Here is a 27,025-nt window from a genome sequence, read left to right as displayed (position 1 = left end):
TTACTCTCCCTCTTTTAAGAGGAGTTGTTGAGGAGCCCTTGGCCTCCTCCAAGGTGACAGTATGGTATAATAGGAGACCCTTTGAAGATGCTTCTAGCTTGCTCCTGAGCAAACCTCCTGGTGAAAATCAAGCCGAGCCCAAAAGGGCAGGTATGGCAATTACCAACACAGGGTGGTTTCAGCATTTTAATGTCTATATAAAAGCCTTTCAAAGGTCAGCTGGGACTTGGCAAAGAGAGGAAAGGGAGCAAATGAACTGAGGGCTCAGGCTAAAAGAAAATCCAGACCTGTACTTGCAGCTGATGACCACACTCCATTTGGCACAGTGGGATATAGCAGGGAGCTCTTGACTCAGCTGAACACAGCAGCTCTGAGCAGCCTCCTGTGCTTCAGTGAAGCATCTGAATGCAGATGCTCTTCTGCCCTGGGAAAAAATACATCTCACAAATCTAAACATGTTACCTCAAAGAGAAGAGTATTTATTATTAATGGTACTATTAGTGCTCTTTGTTCAACTGACTGAGGAGATTAAATAATAGTATCTGAAAACTAACCAAATGTTCAGACCAAACTTTGACTTGCGAGAAGACAGAGACACACAAACTTTGCAGTGACTTAAAACAGTTTAATGTAATTCCAAGACAAAGTGTGATTACATTTCTACACATATACAATATGCATATGTGAGTTGACAAATTCTGATTAATAACTCGTTTCACCTCAGAGACCGAAAAAATGATCAAAAAGAAACTGTGAATAACAAGCTATAACATAGTTCACCACAACGGGACCTCCTTTCTCACCCTACAGTTAGTAATATTACAATTAAAATAACTATATTCTTCTATAATGTATTTTCTGTTAAAATCATCTCATAAATTTACAATGCTATTATTAGTTTCCAAGACTAATATAAATTCACTCCATTTTTCTACAACGAAAATGATTATTAATTAGAAGCACACAACGTCATGATGAAAAACACAAGCATTTTTTTTTTAGTAGCAAGAACTTGATTGGTTAAGAATTAGTTTTCTTGTAAAACATTCTAAAGCCAAGTAAAATATCCATTCTTATAACATACCTATAATATGAGACTAAGGAATAGGTTACATATAGGTCTACAACACATCAGTTTGTTTTTGTTTTTTCTTTTAAAATAAGAAAGACATATTACTAAAAGAAAAATAAAAAGAAAAAAGAGGAAGGAAAGAAAGAAAAGAAAACAGAAAGGGACAATTCACATAGGTAAAAAGCAGTACACAAGAAAATACTGTTGCACACAATAATTTTCACAAAGATTAACATGGATTAACACTCTTATTACAGAAACCGTACAGTGAAGGAACACAACGGCTCAGGGCTTTCGTGGGGTTACTGGGCTGAGATGATACTGTAGAGAAAGAACCACTTGAGATCCAGAGCTGGGGCAGGGGCATCTTTTCCCTTGCGACTGCAATAGTGTTTCACAGCTCTGCCCCCACCTTCCCTTCATAATTTTGGTGCAGTGTATATTGACTTCCACTTTCCATCCAGAGTATGCTGGGCTTGTGGGTAGTTGAAAGGCCTAAAACGTTCCCTCCATTTCACCCCTCCTGTTTTTAAAAGGATTTTACAGCTCATTAAAAAAAAAAAATGTTTCACCCATTGGTTCATTTTTAACTACCCGAAATCTAGACTTTTCACCTTCCAAGATGCCCCTTGTTCTTCTCTCTTTTTCACTCCCTCTCTTTCTCTCTCTCACACACACTCCTTTATTAAAGCTATTAATGACACTTCCTCTCCTTTCAGAAATTGGATTTGGTGTGAAATATACAGGCTACATTCTGGTTCTGCCAAGAAGAATCTGGTACCCAAAACGCCTTGATTGCTTTGTTGGTGAAACATGGGATGTGGAGATTCTTTTTTACACCTGAAATGGTTGTGCCCTGGAATAGCTGTGGAAGGTTTGTTTAAAGATTACAGAGTAAAAAATATATAGAGAAAATTTTAAAAATCAAACACATAAGGGATAACAGGTGAAAGGAAAAGCCAGAAGTATTGTATGTAACCATGTGAGGTGGAAGTGCTGCAGAAACGCTTTCTTTCCTTGCTGAGGGCAGAGGGGCTGTATGTAACCATCCAGATCCTATGGGATGTGCATTGCCAGTGTTGGAAACCCCTTCTTGCTTAACAAGCTGTAAGCCAAGGTATTCAACAAGACTCTGGCTCCTGGAGTGTGCTGTCATTTATTTGTGAGTGTGACTCCGCCCAGGAGAACAGGGGACCAGGCAGGAGCCGGGCAGTGAAGCCTGTTGATTGAGCGGTGGTACACAGTGAGGGAGGGTGGATGTTTGCCAGCTGGCCCGAGTGCTGCCGGCACTCCTGGCTTGCCGTGTGACACCTGATGGCTTTGGCCGGCGATGCGGGAATGGCAACCACCGGAACGGTGCTGAGGAGGAGAAGGGGGGGCTGAACTCCCCGGCCCCAGGGCTCTGATTGTACTGGGAGCAGCACCGATGCCCAGCTGCAAAGCGTCGCCGATTGCTCCCTTCCACCACCTCTGCTGCGAGCTGACAAGTACAGCCTCCTCAGGCACGGTGGAATCACGAAAGGAGCCCTCCCGTGAGCACCCCAGCTCCACAGCTGAAGCCCAGATGTACATACACATATTTTTAAATGTCAATTCCTGTACTTTTGGGACCTCAAAGTACCATTTTGCCCAGCAGACATTTATACCATGTTCATTGATTACCCAAGTGAGAGAACACAACAGAAAAAACTAGACAGCTAAGTGAGACCAGAGAGTGGGGACTGTGATACGTCAAAATGCAAAGTACAGGGTAGCAGCAGTGGGGAACAGCATTAATGGGGACTGGCATGTGCTGAGAAAACAGAGTTGACAAGGAGATGGTGAGTGAACTTTGTATTTTGTTTACTGGTTTAAAACATTTCTCTGGTGGTGAGCATCATTTGTAAGAAAGAGGTGAACAGATGAAAGCCAAATTACAGCATTGCCTCTGAGTGGCTCACACAAACACACACACACACACACGCACACACACACACACACACACACACACTTACAAACAACCCCCCTCCCACCCCCCCAAATAAAACAAGCATTCACTAACTCAGGAACTATTTGTTTGGCTAATGATTTATCAACAGTACAATACAATCCTTATGAATATCCTTCATTCTCCTAATGTGGGTATCTTCATCCAAATGAGGATCTTACATAGAACAGTGAATTTTGTATCATGCTCCCTGCTTCAAACCAGGGAGGCCTGATAAAGCAAGTTTTTAAAACAAGCAAACAAACAAATAGCTTATCTGTTGAACTAAATCTTCAAAGTGGGTGGAGTGTTTTTTCAATCAGATTTTGGAATACATTGGATTACTTCATCTCTGGACTGACTTTCCAACACTATGTTATATCTCAAAACAGAATATACATATTAAAAACACACTTGTACTTTTCTATTTTTAACGGGCAAAATTAAAAAAGAGGCAGCTGTACTGAGTTTTTGAAGGTGTCACTTATAAACACAAGATTTCCCTTAAAAAGTACCAGTTTAAATGTAAACTATAAAACACTGTAGTAACTATAAAATGTAGCCAGAAAACTGTTTAAGTAGCCACAGTCTATTATTCAGTTCATATTGGTTTAAAATGTGACTCATTAAATATCTTCTAGAAGGCCAAAGCATTTTACAGTAGCTATAAACATATATACTTACATGTGCATTTTAACATCACAATTGATTAAAATACATAAAAGAGTAATCTATTCCTTGGTTTAATTTTTTTTTCTTTTTAAAGATTCACTGTCTTCAGAATTCACTCAAGCAACAATGACCAGGGTGGGCATTTATCACTATTCTGCCCCTATGGAGTTCAGAGTCTTTGAATCAAAGTTCAAGCTGGCTACATGATTTCAGAAAGGCTAAAACCAGGATGAATGCCCACATTTGAGGTAATTATTGCCATTAGGTCACAGTTTGTGTAATGTAAGTGTATTTAAATCCTTCTTTTAAAAAAGCAAAAGTATCCCACAGTACCAGGGGATACCCATTGAAGCAATCAGAATCCAGAATGCTGATCAGTGGGTTTGCTTCCAAAGGAGCCAGCAGTCCCAGAGCACAAAGTACTCCCAGGACAGCCAACCAGCCTAGAGCTCAGGCAAGCAAGCCTGTAACAAGCCTTTTTTAATTTTTAAGTTTTTTTTAAAGAAAAGGAAACCATAAGAAAAAAATGCCATAAAATAGATGGGTAACTCTTCTGATCAGAATTCCAGACCGAAGCTTTTCTATCCATTTCATTCCTTTCCAAACAGTTTGCTGAAAAATCAAAATACATCGGCTTAAATATTAACTCTATGCCAGCACTGCAAAAACTCCTTGGCTACGTTCTGAAAGTGGGATAAGCTTTGCTTTTGCTGAGCATTGTTGCCCCATTGCTTTCTGTTTCAAAGAGGAAACCTTGTTTGAAAGAAAGAAAGAAGAGGAAGAAGGAAGTGAGGAAGGAAATGAGAATGGAAATAAGGGAGGAAGGAAGGAGGGTAGGAGGGAGGGAGGGAGGAAGTGACAGAAGGAAGGAAGTGGCGGAAGGAAGGAAGTGGCAGAAGGAAGGAAGTGGCGGAAGGAAGGAAGTGGCGGAAGGAAGGAAGGAAGGGGCGCAAGGAAGGAAGGAAGGGGCGCAAGGAAGGAAGGGGCGGAAGGAAGGAAGGGGCGGAAGGAAGGAAGGAAGGGGCGCAAGGAAGGAAGGGGCGGAAGGAAGGGGCGGAAGGGGCGGAAGGGGCGGAAGAGGCGGAAGGAAGGAAGGAAGGAAGGAAGGAAGGAAGGAAGGAAGGAAGGAAGGAAGGAAGGAAGGAAGGAAGGGGCGGAAGGAAGGAAGCGGCGGAAGGAAGGAAGGGGCGGAAGGGGCGGAAGGGGCGGAAGGAAGGAAGGAAGGAAGGAAGGAAGGAAGGAAGGAAGGAAGGAAGGAAGGAAGGAAGGAAGGAAGGAAGGAAGGAAAATCCCTGGCTGTCAGAAGTACACACAAGTATTTACATGGTTTGTGTGAATCTGCACACAGTTCCCCTCACAGAAAAAGAGTTAAGAACAGAGATGTCACAATATTTATCAGTGCAGTAAAAAATATCATTTTTGGAAAAAAATATACCTTTAGTATTGCCTTTCTTAGATTAACTATGATAAGCAAAAGATTAAAAACAAAAACTTTATCTTCAAACACACATGAATAGTTTGTTATAGCAGCACTGCTAAATCTGGAAGGACAAAGCTAACCCGTAAATGAGAAACAGGAGTTTCAAACCACAAATGCCGAACACAAAACCTCCTAGTATGCTTCATAAGACTTCTGAAGAACCAAGCCAATCTACCATTCAAATTTCACTCTCAACACAAGCAAATGCTCTAAAACCACGTCTTCCCACTGAAAGCATTTGACACATGCAGAACCCAGTTTACCTCCAGACTGGTTCTCATACCACCACCTGCATCAGCAGCTCCTCACAGGTAACCACTGCCTCTGGGGTCCCTCACAGCAATCACATTTGTCACAGGGGTCAAAGAGCCCTTGAGCACAGAGCCTTTGTGAGCAGCTCCTCTGCACACTGCCAGGCCTTCCCTCCAGGGGCCACCCCTGCTGTGGGTCTCGCTGTGTGCCGGGTGTGCCTGGTGAGCATGGTGGCATCACAGCAATATGCACACAGGTGGTGGTGGGGAGGATGGACCACAGGGATGGAGATCAGCGTGGAAAGCCCAGCTCCTCTCACCCAGTGCAGTAGTCCTAAAAGGAGTCTACGCACAGCCACCGACAACAGGATTGGCACCATTTCTGCAAGCACCTCACTCAGCATCTGCAACCCAGGGTGAAATTGTCACTGTCATCAGAGGCAGCTTTGTTGGAGTATGGCAGTGGGGGAACCTCAGCAGCAGAGAACCATCTCTTCCCTATGGCTGGAGGGAGAAAAATGATTTCTAGGCACAGAAGTGGGCCATGAGAAATAAGCTGGGGATTCCAGGTATTTTAGACACAGGTCCTTCTCACAGGAGCACCAGGATGGTGATGTAGATGAGTGCCCAGGACCACAGATCAACTGCTTTGAAGCTCACACAGCAAACGGGACACGGTAGGGACAGCTATGTCAAAAGGAAGAGAGAAAACATTCCCTTCCCACACCTTTGCCATCTATATTGCCTACCCACAGCAGACCTTGCATACAGGTATCGAGGATTTGGCCCACAAGCAGCACTGCAGATCTCTAATGATTGCAAAGCCATGAAAGAACACAAGTCTAAGTCCAATACCCAGCTGTGCCTGGCCTGACCATGGCATCACTGTTTGGGCTATCAGGAGAAAGTTTTTCACCCTGAAGGTTGTTGGGCACTGGAACAGGCTTCCCAGGGAAGTGGTCACAGCACCAAGCCTGACAAAGTTCAAAAAGCATTTGGACAATGCTCTCAGGCACATGGTGTCATTCTTGGGGTGTCCTGTTCAGGGCCAGGAGTTGGACTTGATCTTGATAGGTCCCTTCCAACTCAGCATATTCTATGATTTTATGAACCCACAGAACAAAACCAATGTCCTAAATCCAGAGGAGACACTACAGAATCATGCAGAGCATCCAGAGGCTTATCCCCACTACACATCTCACCATTTGCATGCTGCAATGTCACCACTAAAACACTTAAATCAATGTGAACAATAACAAGAGAAGAAAAAAGTTTTTGACATCCCCTACAGTTTAGGATAGCAGCAATATTTAGTGTGAATTTCTCTGCTCATCAAGCTAGCTACTCGAAAAGATGTCAGAAACTTGAGAGAGAGAGAGAGAGAAAAAAAGAAGTGAATGGAAAGACTGAGTTCCACGGTGCATCCTCATTGCCTGGTGCTCATGACTCGTGGCTTCATTAATTTCTGGAGTAGATGGGAGTCTCTTTCTCTCTTTTTTTAAAAAAATAAAGTATCTTTGGTTAAAGAAAAAGCCAGGTTTATTGCCCTTCAAGTTGCTAATTGAATTGCCTTCAAACCAAATTACAATACACAATCCCTTGAATATATACTAAAAAAAAAGAAAAATGTCACAGTCAAAAGTGTCCCTTTCTTGGAATGTTTTGTGTATTACACCAAAACTTGGAATGTTTTTGTGTATTACACCAAAACTACTAGAGAAAGAGAATTAGAGACCTGCCAAAGGCCAATTTGTTGGGTACAAGCAGGTATAACCTGCCAAGGAAGATTCAATTGCATTTGCTCTCTCAAATGACTGGATTTAACCACTCTACAGTGAAATTTGCTTCCATTTGGGTTTTCCAGTCTGCTCATGTTAGTGGTTCTCTACCCTCCCTCCTGCATTCTGACCTCATGGCAGACAACAGAACATCCTCCCGAGGAGAGACAAAGTCTGTGCTCCCTTCTGCTTCCTGCACAGGCAGAATGCAAGAGGACATAATGGGGAAAATAACCACTTTTTCACTCTGCCAGCCATAAACCACCCATAAAACTTCCAGTATCCAAACATTCTCCTACTCCCTCAAGTTTCCACACCATGTACTCCATGCACACAAGGAACACCAACTGAACCAAACCATGCCAATCCCATTTCCTCTCCGAAGGACTCTGCAAGCAAAACCAGCTGGCTATTGTTATGTGTGTGGTACTGACAGCATGCAAAGCTTTTACTTCCTCTGCTGAAATGACTGTGTTTCCCCTATCACCAACCAACCCTTCATCCATACAATTCCTTTATACAAGTGTGAAGGAGGAGGCGCTGCTCAGCTCCCTTATATCCACCAGAAAACACAGCTCTCACACAGTGCTGCACCATCAAAGCAATGTGCTGTGCATCTCTTGTAATCAGCATCCCATCACCACGACTGGCTGGCAGACCAGCTACTCCAGGATGGACAATGTGAAAGGTGGCTCCTCTGACATGCACTGTAACCCTTCTCTCTGCCAGTCTGTGCTGATGTAACAGTTCCACTGCCAAATACCCCCCAAAATCAGATCTGAGCACATGTGGGAGAGCAGGCCAGATAGATACACAGGGAAAATGCCATTAATACAAGTAAAACACTGCTGTGATTGAGACTGCAACCTTCCATGCTTCGCTAATCTTAGGCCAGAGGAGCACATAAACAAGTATTTAACTTGAAGTTCTTTAGCAAAGCACTCAACTGCATGATTAACTTTTAGTCTTTGATGAAGTCCTATAATTTTTTAATGGAATTCAAATTCAGTCACTGATTCCCCCTATTCTAAAAGAGCAGGTGATGCAAATCAAACAATAAATACCTAAACTGTAGCAACCAGAACAGCATAACAAAATTCCACAACAAATAATTGTAAAAGAAGGGAAAATCTACATCAGGAACAAACAAAGAAAAGAAAACAAACCAAACATCCTGGCCTGTGGACACCTAATTAGTCTTCAGTGAGAGTGGAAGAGCAGGGGAGGAACACTGCCCTGTCTGCAGCCATGCTTTACCCAGCTAATGCCATCTGTGTGTGCCAGTGTGCTTTATCCAGTGATGGGACTGAGAGCCACCCTTGCAGCTCTGCTGTGGCTCCTTCAATAGCCCTGTTTCTGGAGAGCCATCCAACCGTGCCCTCCTTTGGGAAAACCAAACCCTCAATATCTAGTGTGGCCTTGTGTTCTTTGCAAGGGCTCAATGATCATGGCTTGGAGCACAAATAAGTCTTAATCTTATATAAATGTCCTTTCAAACTAAGGGATGGTGAGCTGGACCCTGGGGCACCAAGGTCCTTACCTGCCTCTGATCCAGCTCTCCTGACAGATCATTATGTTAGCTGCTAGCAGGTGTTGGTCTCTGAATGAATGTTTCTGGACTTAGCCTGAAATGCAGATTTGACCCAGAGGATAACTCCTGTTCCTCAAGGCCATAACCACCCTCACCAGTCCCACTTCCCCAGATTAGTTGCAGAGTTTTCATCATCAGAATAATCTTGTTTCTCCTTCCTCCTGCAGTTCTCATAATCACAGTAACCCTTCCAATGCCACTGATTAAGAGAAATAAAATTAACAACAATAACAACAATAAGAGAAAAAAAACCCCCACAAAGTTTAAGGAATGCATGTGCAATTAAAACCCAGAGTAAAATATAATAATAATAAAATAATAATCATAATCACAACAACCATACAATAAAATAACATTATCTTTCCTTTTCATGACATAAGCAGCATGACACTCTCGCTCCCGAACTGGTGAGAGAGGAGAGGAATGCAAGAGAGAGAGCAGGGCTTTATTTTCCTGCCTCAGGCGAAAGGGGACATGTCTTTCCAAAACAAGAGCGAGGGTAAGGTGCATAGGCTGCTGGGAGATTGCATCCTCATCTACAGTATACTGAGCTGGAATGAAGGACAGGCAGGAGAAGAAAACTGTGCAAGAGTAGCCCAGGAACCAGAGCTAGCAACCAGGAAGGTTATTTGGTGGTTTGCCAGAAGACAATAGCCTTGTTGAACAGCCTGGGCATAGCAGGATCCCTTAGTCTTCCAGGCCAGCCAAGCACTTACCACAAAACATAATATTTGTGCTTGTCTTTCTGTCAGCTTTTCCAACCTGAGAGAGCCTCCTTCCTCACTGCCACTCAGGGAACCCATCCCTCACCACCCTGCCAACAAACCTGCTATTTTCCAGCATCTTGCAAAACACCTGACTACTCCATGCTCTAGTTACAAGGAAATGTAGAGTGGAACTGAGCAGCCCCATAGACTTCAGCTTTCATGGAAACGTTCTACCAAACTCCTTTCTCTCCTTCCTCCTCAGGACATCCACAGGCATGATGGTACTGATGCACCAGTGCAAGTGCCATTACCAGGGAAACTCCCCGCTGAACCAAACCAATGACAGGAAAGGCTCTCTTTAGAAACTGTTGGAAAACAAAACAACCACGTAGCATTCCTTGGTGTGGAGGACCAACCTACTCTCCAGTTCCAGGGTCACTCTGCCATTGCAGGCAGTTTTTCAGGGTGTAGGTGAAAAGAGAGCAGGGGAGGCACACAGTGTCACAGCTATGTTAGAGTGGGTAAGGCTCTATGTATTACAATACTCTTTTCACTTAAGAAACCTGAGATTGACTCTCTCAACTGGATTTTCTCATGCTTGCTTTGGGACTCCAGCCCTTTCCTGACACTTTCTCATCAATAGACATAGTCAGAGATGTTGGCAACAACTAGTGTTTCCTGCTATCAAGGACTATATTTTTGTTCCCATTTCAGACTTGTGACCAGGACAACCTGATGATGAGGGTGGACACTGTCCTCCCACTCCATCGAGAACAGAGGCAAACAGCAGAATGAGAATTCAGTTTCCAGGGAGGAAACCTGCTATTTCAACAGGACAGAAACAGACCAGTCCACAAATGAGTCCCCAGACCCTGTGGGTCCTCACAATCGACCTGGTTGCTTCTAGTCCATCCAGTGCTTGACAAAACACCCAGTTATATGCACTTCTGACCCCAAGGAGCCACCCCAACACCTCGCCAAGTGAGCTACGATTGACGACGTGGGAAAAAACCCAACACCACCAGCAGGAGAAAATCAGCAGTAACACCCCCCCCCCCAAAAAAAAAAAAAAAAGAAGAAGAAAAAAAAGAAAGAAAAAGAGCTGAGAGTAAATTCCAACTAGCCTCAGTCAGTTTCTAGGAGTACCAGTGGAAGTAAACCCTTAAACCGCGTCTGTAGTTTGGTAAGGCACTACGAGGGAATGATGTAAAACTAAGACTGTGACAGTTGTAATGGCTGTGCCGAGGAACACATCACAGAGAGAAGGCAGCATCTGCACTCACACACACACACACACACCTGGACAATCACATTGTTACATGCCTATGTTATATCACTTTTCTTTGTGCAATCACATTGAGGAATAGTCTATTGGTATCGTTGAAGTTCAACACAAAAGAGTAAAAAGGGGTATGACCTGTATAGTGCTACATTCTACCGGGGCTGGGGGCAGGGGGTTGGGGGCAGCTAAAATGTATCCTCCTATACTAAAATGGCTAGGGATTGAAAAGGAACACTTCCAAAAAAACCAAACCAAAACAAAACAAAAACCTAGAAAAAAAACCAACTGAAATCCAACATATATTATTAGAGATCTTGTTTAGGAATAGCATTTCTCAGGGATTTATCCAGTGTGTTCAAGAAGAGGGAGAAACACCCCCATTGCTTCTACTCTCAACCAGTGCTGCACGGCCTGTTTGCCCAGGTGTGTGTAAGTGTAGCAGTGTTAGGCCCAAATTTAGAGCACTGGGACAACGTTTTGTCCTCCACCCTCAGCCTCCCTTACCCACTTTCTTTTTCTGTTAAACATCCCGCCAAATCTATGTATACTCTGGGATACAAAAACTGCTGTATAAACCCTTTGAAATGCTGGATAAATCCCTAATCCATATACCTACAGAATTAAAAACCTAATGGATTTCATTTTAGGTGTTCTGGACAACAAATTTCTAAATGTAGCTCACTATTGGATGAAAATAACCTTTAAAAGTCTGTTGGTGAAGTTCTTCAAAAGACAGGACCCGCTGGAGGGTCCTTCTCCTTCTCTCTTTCTCTCTAGTTTGGTGCAGAATGGTTGGTTTGTTTTTTTTTTTGTTTTTTTTTTTTTTTTTTTGTGGTTTATTTTTTTCTGTTCTTTTTTTCCATTTTCTTTTTTTTTTTAAATAAAAATTGTAGAATTGGTTTTCCCCCTTCTTTCCTCTTTTTCTTTTCTTCCTAAAGTCTCCTTCGTTCAAGTTTCACACGAGCCTCCCATTGCATTGTTAGTTTGTCATGTTCTTCAATACAAAAGCGGCTGCCTCACTCCCCCCGGGCTGGGTGCGTCTCTCGCTCTTTATTCCAGTGTTTAGATGTAAGGGTACTGGTTGACCTTGGTGGGGCTCAGTGGGTATCCAGTGTAGACTGTGGAGGCTGGAGAAGCACTGATATAGGTCTGATGGGCAAACTGAGCCTGGTACTGACTCGGGTGGATGGTGGGCGAGGGCAGGACGCGCGGGCCCATGCTGACGGGGACCTGGTGGACGATGCTGGCGGGGTAGGTGGTGTGCTGCACCGCGTGCCGGGCGGAGCCTTGCGAGGCCACCAGGTGCGCGACGGTGCCCGTGGAGCCCAGGGCGGCGGGGGCGGTGTATGTGTACAGGTGGGGCTGGGTGGGCAGGTGAGCAGCGGCAGCCGCGGCCAGGTGGGGATGGACCGTACCGTGGCTGGGGCTATTGTGCGGGAAAGAGTACGGGGCCTGAGCTATCGTTGGAGTGATGTAGGCTTGCTGTCTCCGGTGACTCCCTGTGCGGTCAGTCGAGATGTGCTGCTGGCCCTGGATAAAGACAGCAACAGTGATAGGTGGTTACAAGACAAGTGATGGCTCTTTACCTCCTCGGTAGTGTCTGGGAGCCTCCCTGCAACACCAGGACAACCTCAGAAAAGTCTCCTGAGCTCCTCCTGACACCCTCAGCATCGCCAGTCTTCCCTTGAAATTGGGTGACAGCAGTGGGTCCCTCACAAGCCCAGGAAAACGCTGTAGTTTCATACATTGACCAAAATGACCCCCAGAAGATAAGCAAGTCCCCCAGTTTGAGCTAAAGCCTGCCGACACAGCGACCAAAAGACTCAACCTTAGACGCCCAGCTCCCAGGAACATCTTCCTCAAGTCCAGTTGCTCAGGCAACAAGTGTTTTTTGTTGGTGAACTCTCTGATGACAAATTGTGGTCTACAGATAGCTCAGGGGAATGAGATTGCCTAACTATGCCTGGAACAGGCAATTTATTTTTGTTCAGTTTGGGTATTTGCAGTTAATGATTTCCTTGGTTAGTAAAAATAACCACGTTATTTTTTAAGGAGAAAACTCTCAGCTTGATTAGATCCTGCAGGTGCCTGGTGCCCTCATTGTCCTTAGCTAAAATTACTTGAGCACAGGAAACTTCTAGCAGTGGGAACGGACCAATGTACTTTTTTTTCCAAGGGATTTTTTTTAAGCTTTCTTGCATTACACAAAAATGTAGGGAGTTTTCCCAGTCATTTGTAGTCAGAGTATTAAATTACCAAGAAAGCAGGAATTAGAAGACAAGAAGGAAAATGCTCCATGCTATTTCCTTATATTCTTCCAAACCTTTTCATCCTTTTTGTGAGCACTCTCTGTGCCGTTACTGTGGGAATATGATAGCCACACTCCTCCCCAACTCTTGCGTAGAGCATCTTGCCCACTTCCTCCATTTTCACACACTTTTATTTAAATTTGTTCACATTTTTACATTTCCTCTGCATCTTGAAGGAGAACAGACATTCTTTTCCAAAATAAACAAGTTATTTTTCTTTTTAAAAAACAGTTCTGCTAATATCCAGCTCTGCATGCATACCAGCACCATCCTCTGAGCTCTCCAGACCTTTTCCTCTTGAAACACTGGTAACTGAGCTGTAACTTCCCTACTCTTCTCAACTCACCCCAGGGAAGAGAGAGGCCCCAGATGCAGGATGTGAAAAGGGCATTATTTCCTGCACCTCCTGGGAAGCTCCATGAGAGTTCTGATCACAGATTAGGAAACGTCTCAAGAACTGCATGCTGCCAAGAAATGGGATTTGTCCAGATCTCAGCCCAGCTTTATCACAAGATGGGTCAAACTCATTACATGAGGTTACCTATATACATAGAGGCTCTGGTTTGATCTGTCCTACCTGATGGGGACTTCTCTCCCAGACTCACAGCCAGGCTTATGCACTCTCTTCACTTGGAAGATATTCTCCCCATGGTTACTTACAGCTAAGGAGACTTCAGTCCTTCCTACATGCTCCTGCTCCATTCCTTTGTGGCTGAGTCCTTTGTGGTTGCATTTCCCCTCTCATGTTATTCCCTCTCACTCTTTTAGACCAACAAGCTTCAGAACACACAGGAAGAACACCCCCAGCCCACTCAGGGGTGTGATCTGAACTACCTCTGCTGCCTGAGCTGGAAGATCAAGGTCTGCAGTCAAGTCGAAACAAGTTGATCAAACTCAACACGGGGTCCTACTGTCACTAGACTGGAACAGGACAGCCCATGATGGAGGAGTGGTAGGTAATAGCTGGATGATGCACCACCAAAATCAGCCTTGGTTGACTTACCTGACTTAGATTTAGAGGCTGCTGCTGCTGGAAATGTGCTCCTGGTCGCTGCTGCCTATAGGCAACGGCTCCAGACGAGCTCCCTGAAGAGTGACCGCTGGTGGAGGTCACGGTGCTGGAGGACTTGGACTTGTAGGAGGATGAGTGGTGACTGGTGGTGACTGTGCCAGGAAAGGAAACACATTTGTAGCTTACATGACATTGTTTAATTGCTCACCCTACCTTTTCCTCACTGAGTCTCCTCCAGAGTGGCTTTTGGGAGGAGACATACAACAGAAGCAGGTTAAGAAAACTGTTTCTCTCAATTAACAGAATACTCAATAGGGCTTGATATACACGACAGGCCTGTTATCCTAGAGGCAGACAAACAGACCTGATTAACTGGACCCAAAGCAGGTCTGGAGCAGGTTTTATAGATCCTTCAGAACCATGAGACAATGTTCTGCCAGCAGAACTGTACAACGCAGGTACAAATCCCAAGGAGAGGAAGGAAGGTACGGTGTGCACAGCTTAAAAACACCCTGGCTTGCCTAACATCAGGTGAGTGGGAAGAGAGGGAGAAGGAGCCGGTGGGGAGCTCGCCCTTCGAGCTTTTGTGTTCACCAGCAGTGCATCCAAAGCAAGGACTGCCAAGTAGCTGAAAGCCAACAGCTTTGGGCCAGACTTCCACCATAAAGCCCTTTTCAACACATCACACTATCTAGCATTGCAGAGGTTCTGGATGAGCAAACCTCATCAGTCCACAGTGAAGACCCTGGGGAAATGTTCTTCCCAGAAACATCAACAAGTTTGGATGAAAAGTCACATGTTTCCAATCTCTTACCCGTTTTCAATCTCTTACCCGTTTTAACGACCCCTTTTAACGGAAAGGCAAGGCAGCAAAGGATCACACTTGCATTTGGGTGCCTTTCATGTCAAATGTTGAGCTAAAGGCTGCATTCTGTTCTTGGGTTTGTACAGAACTAACTGGGACTGACACTTGACCCATGACTCCTGAGTGAACCAGGGCACATAAATAATGCAACATGGCTACCAAGAACAGATGTGTCACTTGAGAGAAGTGCAGGAGCACAGTTTCTTTGGGAAACAAACCAACCAACCAAACAAAATGAAACTGAACAATGAGATTCTTCCAAGATAAATCATTTATTTCTTACTAATTTTCTTGACGGAAGAGGTGCAATTTACCTGGTGCCAGGCTATCGCACTCTACCAACACCTCACTGGCCTGGGTTTTCAGTGGTGGCACGATGATCGTTCGGGGGTTCCCACTGCAGTGAGTCTCTGGAACCCCTTTGGTGTCGTAGCTGTTCCCATTGTTCTGCCCTGTGCGATGTTGCACAGTGTAAGGGCTGTTGTTGCTGGAGGAATCGGAGTAGGGGGAGTCATGCACGGTGACACAGCTGATGACGTTCTTCCTTTGCTTGGACAAGGTGCTGCAACACAAGCAGATAAGTGGAAAGAGTGAATGGGCAATGATCAACTCGACACCATTAGCAGGCTCTGCCTGTGGCAGATGAGCTCCGTAAGGACAAAGCACAGCCTTCAGTCCTCTGCCGGAGAGAGGCTGCTTAAGCCAAATCCTGGGCTTCAAAACTCCATCGTTACTATTCTAGGAAAGCCTTCCTGGAGGTCAAGGAGTGAGTAAGATGTTGTGGATAGATCTTATATTCACACTGCTTAGAATAGCACTGAACCAGACTGCCAGATTTATTTTCAGACTGCTTTTTATGTATGTGTGCAGTAGAAGCCCAGCAGTTATACTATGCTTTGTTGCAAGTCTCACCACCCACACAAAAACGTGGCGGTTTCTCCCAGCCTTTCAGCAATGATTTAATAATAGATGCTATGACTTTTCATGCTTAAATTCCATGAATCTATAAAACACACACCATTCTATTTACTAAGATGGTACAATGGACACATATTCTCGATAAGCATTTGAAAATGAGGAACAAATGAGAAAGAAATGAACAAAGTATGCAATGCTTTTGATTTTCTTCAATTTCTCTGAACAGGCTCTGGGTCTCCTGACTCTAGTGTAGATTATCAAGGACCTGCTGCAACTAATCTATCTATGACATCAAAAAAGTGATTAAAAAGGCACATCAACACTTCCAAGATTAGTGCTGGAAGTTCATTAGACTAGACTGCATGAATACGATTGGGATTTGCTCAGGCTATTGTGTCTAATTATTCCTCATGGTTTCTCCTTCCTGTTATGAGCTTGTTTAGGGAGAAAAAGAGAGAGTGAGAAAGAGGAGGGAGGAAGGGGGATGGTGAAGATTTGCTTAAATGGCTCACATCCTTGACAGTGCACAGACCTTGACTACAGAAAATAGCTGTTATGTTTCACTGATTGCATTATGTTGTTATGGCAACTGAAGTTTTTAAAATGATGAAAAGAAATGGATAGCACATAAAAAGCTAAGTAATTAGGCTTAATGGTGGAAACAGCCCCAACAGGAACAGAAATGCCATGGAGAAAAAGGAATCTTAACTTCATGAGTGTGCACTTTAAACAGACGCTTCTTTCCCGTGAAGCGTCCTCTCCATTTTCTCAGTCTGGCTGGTCCAGTCCAGGAAACAGCTGATTAATCTGGTCTCAGTCTGTGATTAAGCTGTTTGTTCCCTGGTCTCAGCATTGCTTCTTTCCCAAAGGAAGGTGAAGCAGACACTGAGAACAGTTTCCTTCCAAGGATACTGTTTGCCTTATTTATTTTTCACAGTCCTAAAGGAGCACTGGTGGGTTACCGTCAACTTGCCCATGCCCAAAGTGTCTCTGTCAGCATTCACAATCTGCAACTCACCCCCCGTATCCCAAGACTCAGGGTTGGAAAAGAACACCTTGGGTTGCTGCATTCACAAACAAGTTCCCATCACACAGATGTTCCCTCGGCTGTCATTACAGGGTCCTGGTGTGCCCCAAGGAGGACAAAAGACCACATTGTTCTACTCACAGTGAAAAACTTGCTTCGAGAGGCCCCTGACATCCTAAAAGATTTTAACTTGAAACAGGGCAGATGATAGAGAAGGGAGCTATTGCACAGCAGTTGGAAAGAAATCCCTCCAGGGGCAGGGATGGATTGACAAGGAAAATGCACAACAGCAAACCCTCATATTCTGGCTTTTCACAAGGAGCTGGAGAGTGCTGGATTAGAAATGGAAAGAGCAGCAGTGCATCTTAGATGGACAATGACTGTGTGTGAAGAAAGATGTAGCAGTTTGGATATGCTGCAATGAAAGAAGAATATTAAGCCAATAAAAATGACTAATATTGCATCAATATTCCCCTCTCCATCAGCAGAAAGGCCTGTAATCACACATTTATGAGTATCCATGCTGCTTGCCCTTTGCAGCTACCCTTAGCTGCCAGTTGGGAAGAGAGATATATTCTTTATCTCTGACAGTTATTACATTTTATAAAGAAAAATCAAGTCACTAAAGAGTTTTCTGACAACTGATAAGGTCTAACTGTTCTTTTACAGTCCCTTCCTGATCTAAGTGGCTGAGCTGCTGAACTGGAAATACTTGCTCTCAGCTGACAATTGACATGAGAAGGTTGAACTGTAGAACTGGAAGGGTAATTTTCTGTGTAATCTGTGCTATTTATTGTTTTAGCATGGGCATATTTTTCACCAGTTTGATTGAGGGCTTGTCAAAGCAGGGACCATGGGATCTTTCTCCTTTGAAGTGTTAAAGCTCCTTGGTTACAATAAAAAACTCAAGTATAACTGTTTGATTAAATAAGTGACTCCCAAACCCAAACCTTTCCAGAGAAAGGGACCATATCAGGGTATTAACTCATTTCATGGATGGGAATCGGAAAAGGACCAGAGCCGTGGTTGTGCCAGGCCTTATGCAAGTGCTCAGCTCTGCTAATATGTGTCATTTCCCAAAGTCAACTGGACTATTCCTGTAACAGAGCTAAAGCCCATGGGTAAATATTTGCAGGATTAGGGCCCAAGTGATCAGCCTCTCAATTCAGCAGGCTGCATCATTTCAAGCACACAAAGAGTCCCACTAAAAGCAGCTGGATTTCTGTCTCTAGGAAAGGTAACAACTGTGGTGGATGTTACAGCAGGAAGAGAAGTCCTCAGTCTGAACTAATCACACATGCCCAGAGCTCAGCACCTGCTGTACCAGAGCCTTCCTTGGAGATTAAGGGTGGGAATTTCAAAAACATCAAAGGCCCAACTCACGCTGAAAATCAGTTGATTCACAGGCTTAAAGATACACTTTAATCCAAAATGGAGGCTTTTGAAAATTCAGCCCAGCAGTTAGCATTCTCCCTACTCAAAGTCTTCTTGGTAGCCAGCAGCTTTTCCCCTTCCAGCTCCCTCTCAGCTGCTCTTCCCACCTTGCAGGGACCCAGGAGTTATCTGTGTGAGGCCCAGGCTGATGGATTGCCTTCCCTGCTCACAAACTATCAGGACTGAGAGCTTTTACCTGTTGACACAGCACTTGCCTACTCAGCAAGCTTACTGTATTCCTATAACTCAGCCACAGCTTTTGGGGATGTTTGTGCTTACACAGAATAATACTATTAAAAGTCTTTGCCCCCTTCCTATTAAGCTCTCTCCAAGCCTGGTAATTGCTTTCCCTCCTGCATGCACAGAAGCAGCAGCAAACATGATTTAGTAGGTTGGAGAGCTGGTCTGTGGTCCTGGGCAGCTCATGTGCCTGCCTGCATTGTGTGGGAAGGTGTATTTTAATTCTCCAGAGGAGGGAGGGGGGAAGACTGGTGAAGTGGCAGCGAATCCATCCACACAGAATGAAAAGCACTGAGCCAGGTAGGCTTTTTAACCCTTACTGCCAGGGTTTGTGTCCCACAGATAAAATGAGCATTGCTTTGTACATTTATTATTAGTTTGTGAGTAATATCCTATTCTCACCTGGTCCTAAAGAGCTTATCCCCAAACTTGGACCCAAACCAGTTCATGCCTGCCCAATGTGCAGACACAGAGCACGACCATGCCTTTTGAGTGGAAGCAGATCTTGGAGATGGCTCTCTAACATATACCACCCTTGGGAGTGCCCAGCACAGATGGATGAGGGAACCTATTCCCTCCAGCAAGGAGAAGCCTGATTGAGGAAAAGGAAAGAAGACAGTCCATGCACAGGCACCCTGCAAGAATCTAAGGTTGGTCACCTGAGATACTGTTACTGAAGACAGATGTTGAGAACAAGAAGTGAGTAGAAATTAAGGAAAGAAAGATACTAAACTAGATGCTAAAATAATGCTGAATCCACCTCAATAAGCCAAAGATAAGGACAGAGACAACTCTTGAGATGATTTTTACTTGCTGAAGGCCCAGCCCAGCAGTTTGGTATGCAGCAGCATTGTAGGACCAGGATCCTTTTTTTCCCTGAATGAGTTACAGCAGAATCACAGAAAAACCAAATGGTGTCTAGTGGGAGCAATTCTCCAGCATGTGGTTCATTCCAAGAGCTACAAACCTTTTAGTGCTGCTGACACTGTAGCAACAGAGTCTTTTAGCTCTCAAGGTCACCAGCCTTTGGGGATGAAGGCAGCCATAGCACAACTGTACCTTTGAACTGGTGTGCATATACCCCAGGGCATGTTAGCTTTACCTCACATGACAAAAACTCTGTTCTAGGTCTCTGAAAACTTAATGACATGCAACCCTTTTAGTTTGCTGCTTCAGAATAATCCACCTATTCTAGGAAAGCATGGAGTCAGCCAACAAAAACTCACACCACAACTGCAATCAGTCTTCTCATGTTGAAATCTTATGCCATGCATAGCTCAGTGCTGGGAACGTGCCCCCTCTCTTCAGCTCAGCCTCCATCCTGACCTGTTAATCTGCTCTCACCTTCTTTGTGAATTTGTGATGGTAAGAAATATTTATCAAGTACTACACTGAGGCCATTTTATTAGGCTATACAGCATGTGTCATTGGTATTTAAGTTATAAAAACTGAATTGCTGAGCAGGTTGTAAAGGTCCTGCTGCTGAAGGTCTGCTGACAGAGCTACTGTCTATTTCTGTAATTTTAAGTACTAGCTGCATGTCAGTGTGTTCTGGAGATGGAAGGCAGCAATCTTTTAACCAAATGACTGTGGTTAGTCAGTGTATTGCTATGCAGAGTCAGTGCATTACTATGCACAGCAGAACACAGCCACAATAGGCTAGATGTCAAAAGAGAATTACAAATGGTGTTTTGCTCCTCACACATGCACATCAGCAAGTTGACAAAAACACCTGGTTTGTGCCTGCCAGCAATTTCTGTGTGTAAGTCTTCTGAAGTGGGCTCCACCACCACTGCACTACGACGTGAACAAGGTGAATAAAAACTTGCTTATGCTCTGTTACAGAGGTGAGACTCACACAGAAACTACACCACAGAGCTTCCTATCTTAAGAGGGAGGGGAAAACCCCATAAGCCCACTAGGATTTTGTGCCAGTGAAGATGGTCAGTGAGGCAGTTCCTCAGTATGCCAACACAACAGCAGCAATCAGTCTGCCTTGTCCAGAAATACAGTAATTACTGTCAGGATCCCATGGAAAACCAAGCTGGAATGATGTTACCTATGACACCAGCACAGGCAGTGGGGAACTGAGGGGCTCTCCTGCCTCTTTGGAAGCATCCCCAAAACCACCCAGCTGAAGGCCATCATTGTGTTGTTTCAAGGAGAGTCATGTTTCCTCGAGTGCTGCTGCACTCATTTCTTGGAGGGGAGGTCATCTGGGCATGTCACAACAGCCTGTCCACTCCCCTTCTTTCCACCCCTTCCTCCAGCTGTGCTCTGCAATGCATGGATGCAGAAATATCCCTCACTGGACCACCAGCACAGCCCAGTGCATCCCTCCCCAGGACCTTGCGTGCTCTCCCTCGCTGCCACAGTTCCAAGGTGCCTTTGTGCCTCTCTGTTCCATGTCTCAGCTCTTGCTTTCTCTCCCCTTCCAAGCTTCAGAAATATTTAATCAAGGGAGGATTTACATTTAAACCAGTGCAGCAGGTGAAGCTGCTTGCTGGGGAGCAGTTAACCCCTACTATGTGCTACTTGCTGAGTGTGTGCTCTGACCACTGTGACTGCACTTGCACCATCAGTCAGCTGCCCTGTCCTCTAGACTTTCTTGCAAGAGCAAGTAGAGAGACTAAAAAGGAGTAAATTTTAAAAAACAAATATCAGTCTGCTTTCTGTCTCACTCTCTTCACAGTGCTTTACAAGTAATGGTTAGACCTAATATCTTCCATTCAGAATAAATTACAGTTGGAGTTACTATCTTACAGCACAGCACTGAAAGTCTCTTTGCCCTATGAAAGCTCTCTGTAAAGCGTTCTGAGCTGAGAGTGTACAAACTCATTAAAAAAACAGGGTGACAGAACTGTTTCCTGTTCTTATAATGCTCTTTATAAACCAGTATTCCCCTGCTGTTCTATAGGACAAAATATCACATGCAAAACTTTGTGAGCAGCAGAAACCAGGTAAACACAGCTCCATTTGGTAAAAATGTTCCCTTTTTATATTGACCATTTCAATTTAATTTTTGTATTATTTGCTTATATTTTGCAGGAACAGAACCCTTCATTAAACCAGAAAGGAGAAGTCTGCTACTTAATTAGTTAGGTTCCTGGCACTTTCTTCCCTTAAACAAAGGTCAAAACTTTTTGTAGTTTTGAAGCTCTTCGAGATTTCACTGTGTTGAGGGTATTACTAGAAAAAAACCTCAATGTAGCCAGCAAGAACGCCTTGTTTTTGATGAAATGACTTTTCTAATCAGGAATTTGCCCCCTGAAAATTTCTGGCCATCTCTGTGAGGATGGGCCCTGCTGAACTGTAGCTGAGGTTCCTGCTTGGTGACTGTGCCTTAGGCACAGGGCTGGGGCCCAGTAGATGGCCCCCTTTGACAAGGCTCCACCGAGCAGGTCCTCCAGAGCTCATCTCACGCCTCCTCCCGGGCACCTCTACCCAACAGGAGCCCAACATTTTGAGATGACTATCGATTTTATAAAGATTACACCAAGCTACACTCACCAACAGTGCAAAATGAAAAATGTGCTGTCCTGCCTTCCTGATGAGCTGGTATTTCATAAACACATAATACTTCCTACCCTTCAGTAGGGAAAGGAAAATCCTACCCACATCACAATTTTACAGATTTTTCTTACACCAATAAAAAATGTGAATTCCCTGTATGAGAAAAGCTCTCTCTGCTTCTGTGGTATTACAGAAAGGCTTTTCTGTCTGAGTAAACTCAAGCTGTAAGGCTCCTTTACTGCATCAGCAGTATCATATTTTAGCAACATTACCAGTACTTCTTAAACTGAGACTGACAAACTCTTATATTGTCAAAGGATCTACTACTCCTGACAACCAATCTCTCTTCACTGAGGAATCATTTTTAGTCTCATGGGTCAAAGGGCAATTTCTAGCCCTAGAAGAAGTAAAAGAAAGAGGTGCTATAGCAAATTCAGGAGCTGATTCAATGACAGGGAAGGTAATGCAAAGTTACCACTGCTATCAATAAGATGTGATCAGGCAACTACCTTTGATCTGTCAAATGCCATTTCATTTCTATACTCTAATCTAGAAAAAGCTAATGTTTCTAGAATGTGAAAAATAGCACGTTTCAAGTGATTCCTTGAAATTTTCACCCCCACACCACAGCCATTACCCAATATGGTAATATTTGCATATATGAGCCAGACAATGCATTCTTTGCATGGTTTCATTTTCTACTCAGATCCTGAACATTTGGGCCCTGATTACATTAAGCACATACTTCACTGTCACTCCCATTTTTCTTGGGGCCAAGAAAATAGGCAAGAAAACTTAGAGGCATTTTCCTGAATGAGACAAACTTTCAATGAGAAACAACTTCAGCAGGGACAAAGTTCATTGGCATTAAATGCTGATACAGCTTCCTTGACTGGAAGTTACACTCTCACTCCAGCTGAGAACCTGGTCTTACATCTACCCATGTCAAAAGGTACTGAGCAAATTGATTTTGCTCTCCTGGAGACTTTAACCAAAAAATTCTCATTCTGGCCATGCTGTTTTCCACTTGTGTCTCTACCTCTGATTCTCCATTTCCTCTGGTTACATCTGCACAGGAAATTTAACTCACTCATGTCCAGGCAAAGTGTCACTATGTGGCTCAGGAATTCAATCTAGCTCTTAAGCTCTGGCCTTTCTGGAATGCTGGCACCCTGGCCTTCTATAGATATGCCATATGGATACAAAAAGTAGCCAGGGATCTGATCCCAGGCAGGAACGTGTCCGGAATATGCTTTAGTCATATCAAAGCCAGTTTGTTTATGTATGTCTGGCTCCCAGGACAACTTTCCAAGCCCTTCAGCAGACTCAAATCTTTTAATACCTCAAACTCCCAACTCAATTTCTAGACATGTTCCTGAACTTTGTTCTGTCTGTCTTTCTGGAGAGGTGCTGAGTAAAGAAACTAGTCAGATGGCAGAAAAGTTGAAGCAGAGAAGACAACCATTGGCTGAAGGGGCTGCAGTATCCCAGCTCTTTCCTTCACCCCTCTCTGGACCCAAGAATGAGGCCCAGATGGTAAGTTTAAGGATTTGCACGTAATATCCCAAAGCCTGGAATCAGCACTATGGGAAAACATGCTTTAAAAGAGCTCCCATGACCCTTGGGTTTTCAGCATCTCTTTTGTCTTGCCCTTCCTCTCCCAGAAGAGCTCTGGAAGTAGGGGCTCCTTATTTATAGTACCCCTGACTTTCACATTGATCTTCATGCAACTCTTTCTGGAAACATGCTTACTTCCCCCATCTAAGCAAGGAATGTTGCAGCAGATTTTAATTTTTTAAATTTTATTTTTAAAGTGAAATATATTACACTGTCCTGTGAATCACTGCATTCATGGCAAGGCTGACTTTGAGAGGCACTGAGCCCTTGCTGCCCAGTGGCATTCACTAGCAGAGAGAGAGGAATAGGAAATAGTGGTGGCTCTTGGGAAGCATGTTGAAATTCCAGCCTGAATCATATGGCTTTTCTTTACAGATTTTTAGCTCCTGGAGGCCAAATGTGTCACATTTGCTCTGTGCACATTTGCAGGCTTCACTTATCACCACACTGCAAGATGCAGAGATACAGAGGATGATTAAAGGAAAATCTGCCATGGAGTGTGTTCTAAATAAGTAAAAAACCAATCCTCTCTTGACAACACTGGAAGGATAAGGTTAAAATTTCCTATCTCAGTTACCAATATAGAGATGGTATAATTATTCAGCTGTTTGCAAAGCTCCTTCTCTACATCTTATAAAGCAGAGTGACATCTTGTGACTGGCATCAGATGAGAAACCCAGAGCACTTGCATGTGATGAAAGGTGCTGAAAGGACAGTCCTAGAAAATTAAGTTCTTTCTGATCCACAAGGGATGATCAACAATGGCAGCAGTCCTGGGCCGTACTGTTCACTTGGATGAGTTCATTCTCTGAGGAGCAAACTCAGCCCTCACTTTCTAGCCTCATCTATGCCTCTCTGCAGAGTCAGAAGAAAGCAGTTTCTGCCACTTTTACTATAGTTCAAGGATATATTGGCAACACAATCAAGATTGAGCAACTCTCTTGCAATATATTTATCATTATTGAGCATTTATGACAGAACCACTGTTTTTGAGAGCTTTTAAAAGAAAACATGGAAGAAACATATGGAAGATGTCATTTAATGCTCTTTACAGACGCCTAGATCACTTAGAAAGAGAAAAGGCCAATTTAAGGTCCCTTCCTTCTAAGCCCTTCTTTCTGTCCTTGTTTCAAACAGATGTCTAACTTACAGAGGCTCATCACCACAGGCTAGCTAAAGTCTTCTTTCCACAAAAAGGAGACAGAGAAAACTGGTCTTTCCTCTTACAGATGATGGTAAGGGGAGACTACTGCACTTCTCCAAGGCAACACAGCAGATGTACAGCACAGAAGGGAGCATCACCTGAAACTGCAGAGTCCTCAGCTAGTCATTTTCCTCACAAATCAAAGACAACCTGGCTGATGAGACACAAACAGCCCCTGGAACCACTTCTGTGTCGGAACCCAGACATTCCTCTGACTGCCCTGGAGGACTCGAGACCCTGGCAGGGGGCTCAGAGACTTTGGCACGGAGTCAAAGACACCTGTGCCTTGGATTTTAAGCCATAGAAACAATTACCAACTTTGTGTGAGGAGTTACAAGCCACAAGGGTTTGAGTAGAATAATAGTGAATTTATCACTGGGTGAAAAAGTAGAATTTTGGGGTTTTTAGAATGAGGGTTCAGGAGGCAAGATGGAGGAATCTGGGTGTGTACTTCTTTCTCCTTCTTGTTCTTGTCCTCCATCTTCTGCTGTGATGGTGGCACTTTTGGATTGGTTTAGGGTAGAGACAAACTGTCTAACATAGGTGATAGGTATTGGAAAATTATTGTAAATAAAGTACACGTAGTTTTTAGTATAAAAAGATAATACTGCCCTGAGGGTGGTCAGTGTGCCTCAAACCGACCTGCTGAACAGACCTTGGTGGTTCAGAGAAAGCATGTATCAGATAAGAGAAAATAAACAACCTTGAAAACCACAGCTGAGGAATCCCAACTTCTTCTTTGAGGGCGGGGCTGCAAAAACAGACTTTTAATACCTCGGGAGCCATTCCGACAACAACAAACCCGGCACTTCTACACCCCTCTCTCCTTCCCCTGCACACAGAGAAGAGCAGAGAACAGCAGCTCACCTGGTGGGTGCATGCTTCTGCTCTTCCTCCTCGTCCGTGTCGCTGCTGATGGTGATGACGCTGACAGCGGGGCTGGGGGTGTCGGGGATGACGATGGTCTGCCGCTGCCGCTCCCGCGCGCTGCCGCCGGCCGCATCGCCCCAGCCGCACGTCAGCGAGGTGCTGCAGGCAGGGCTGGTGTGCACCATGGCACAGCGCGGAGGGGTGTTCTCCTTCACTCGTTTCGACCGCTGGGGCGAGCTGATGGACTGGGAGGATGACACTTCATAGGTGGAGGCATTGCTGGAAACGGGGAAAAACATTAGTTGGTTAAAACTCTGCATGCTTGAGTCGCCCGTTGCCGTGGTTTGTGAGTCCTGGTCTCTGGTTCAGTAGCGCTGATTTATGGAGTCTAGGGAAATTGCAAAATTGGCACAGCCACTTCTTCATGGAAGACAGTGCCTTGCATCACTTATTATGTAATTGGCTGAAAAGTAGTTTCTTTTAATAAAAAATTCAAATTTGTTTTCCCTGGAAATTTCCAGATAAGAACTGCTACCTCTCAGGCGTTTGCACTGGGAGGGTAAAGGCCAGCCACAAAGCCCAGACATACAGAACAAAGGCAGGCACAGCATGGCTGACACAGGAGGAGGAACCACCCAAAGGATAATCCCTTCCTCCTGCATCCTGCATGGATGCATCATGACCAGATACTTTTTGGCCAGAAAAAAAGAGAGGTAAAATTAGAATTTTTTGTGGAAAACTACAAACACTTTTCAGGAAAACTGCTTTTTTAAACAGAAATGAATTGCTGTTTAAGAATCTTTTTCAATGAACATTTCCCACTCAATACTTTATCCTCTAGGACAGTGGTGTCCCATGGATGAGAGTGGGCAGATGGGAGGACATACACTCAGTTTCATTCTTGTGTGAAGCAGCACACAACATCTATAAATCAGAAAAAAATAAATAATATATTTATTACACAGTAGAGAAACATCCCCAGTCTTCCTCCTTTAGCTTCCCTGCCTGACCAGTTGGAAAAGTGACACTTGGATCAGGGATCCTAATGCAAAACTATCAGCCAAACAGTGCAGTGTGGGTCTACAGATGGGGTTATTTACCAAAGCACACTGACTAAAGCCCATTTCACTCATTTCCCACACTTCCTTTCTTGGTCGTATTTCTTTTTGCTATTGCAGAACATCTGGAGATTCAAAAAGGAAGAAAACCCCAAAGTT

The 27,025-nt window shown here is 44.2% G+C and overlaps 1 protein-coding gene across 2 annotated transcripts in view; it reads right to left on the bottom strand.

The window, feature by feature from the left end:
• Window positions 1-604: 604 nt before the first annotated feature.
• Window positions 605-27,025, bottom strand: part of HIPK2 (homeodomain interacting protein kinase 2) — a 137,741-nt gene continuing 111,320 nt past the window's right edge. For both annotated transcript variants that reach the window (XM_059845874.1, XM_059845875.1), the window contains exons 12-15: window positions 25,806-26,087; window positions 15,300-15,547; window positions 14,112-14,272; window positions 605-12,329 (exon numbers count right to left, since the gene is read on the bottom strand). In XM_059845874.1, the coding sequence (XP_059701857.1) occupies window positions 11,862-12,329; window positions 14,112-14,272; window positions 15,300-15,547; window positions 25,806-26,087 (1,159 nt within the window). In that variant the 3' untranslated portion in view covers window positions 605-11,861. The remainder of the gene's footprint in view (window positions 12,330-14,111; window positions 14,273-15,299; window positions 15,548-25,805; window positions 26,088-27,025) is intronic.

This window comes from Haemorhous mexicanus, chromosome 5 (genome assembly GCF_027477595.1).
Source record: "Haemorhous mexicanus isolate bHaeMex1 chromosome 5, bHaeMex1.pri, whole genome shotgun sequence".
In the NCBI taxonomy this organism is placed as follows: domain Eukaryota; kingdom Metazoa; phylum Chordata; class Aves; order Passeriformes; family Fringillidae; genus Haemorhous; species Haemorhous mexicanus.
This window is presented reverse-complemented; position numbering and strand designations above follow the sequence as displayed.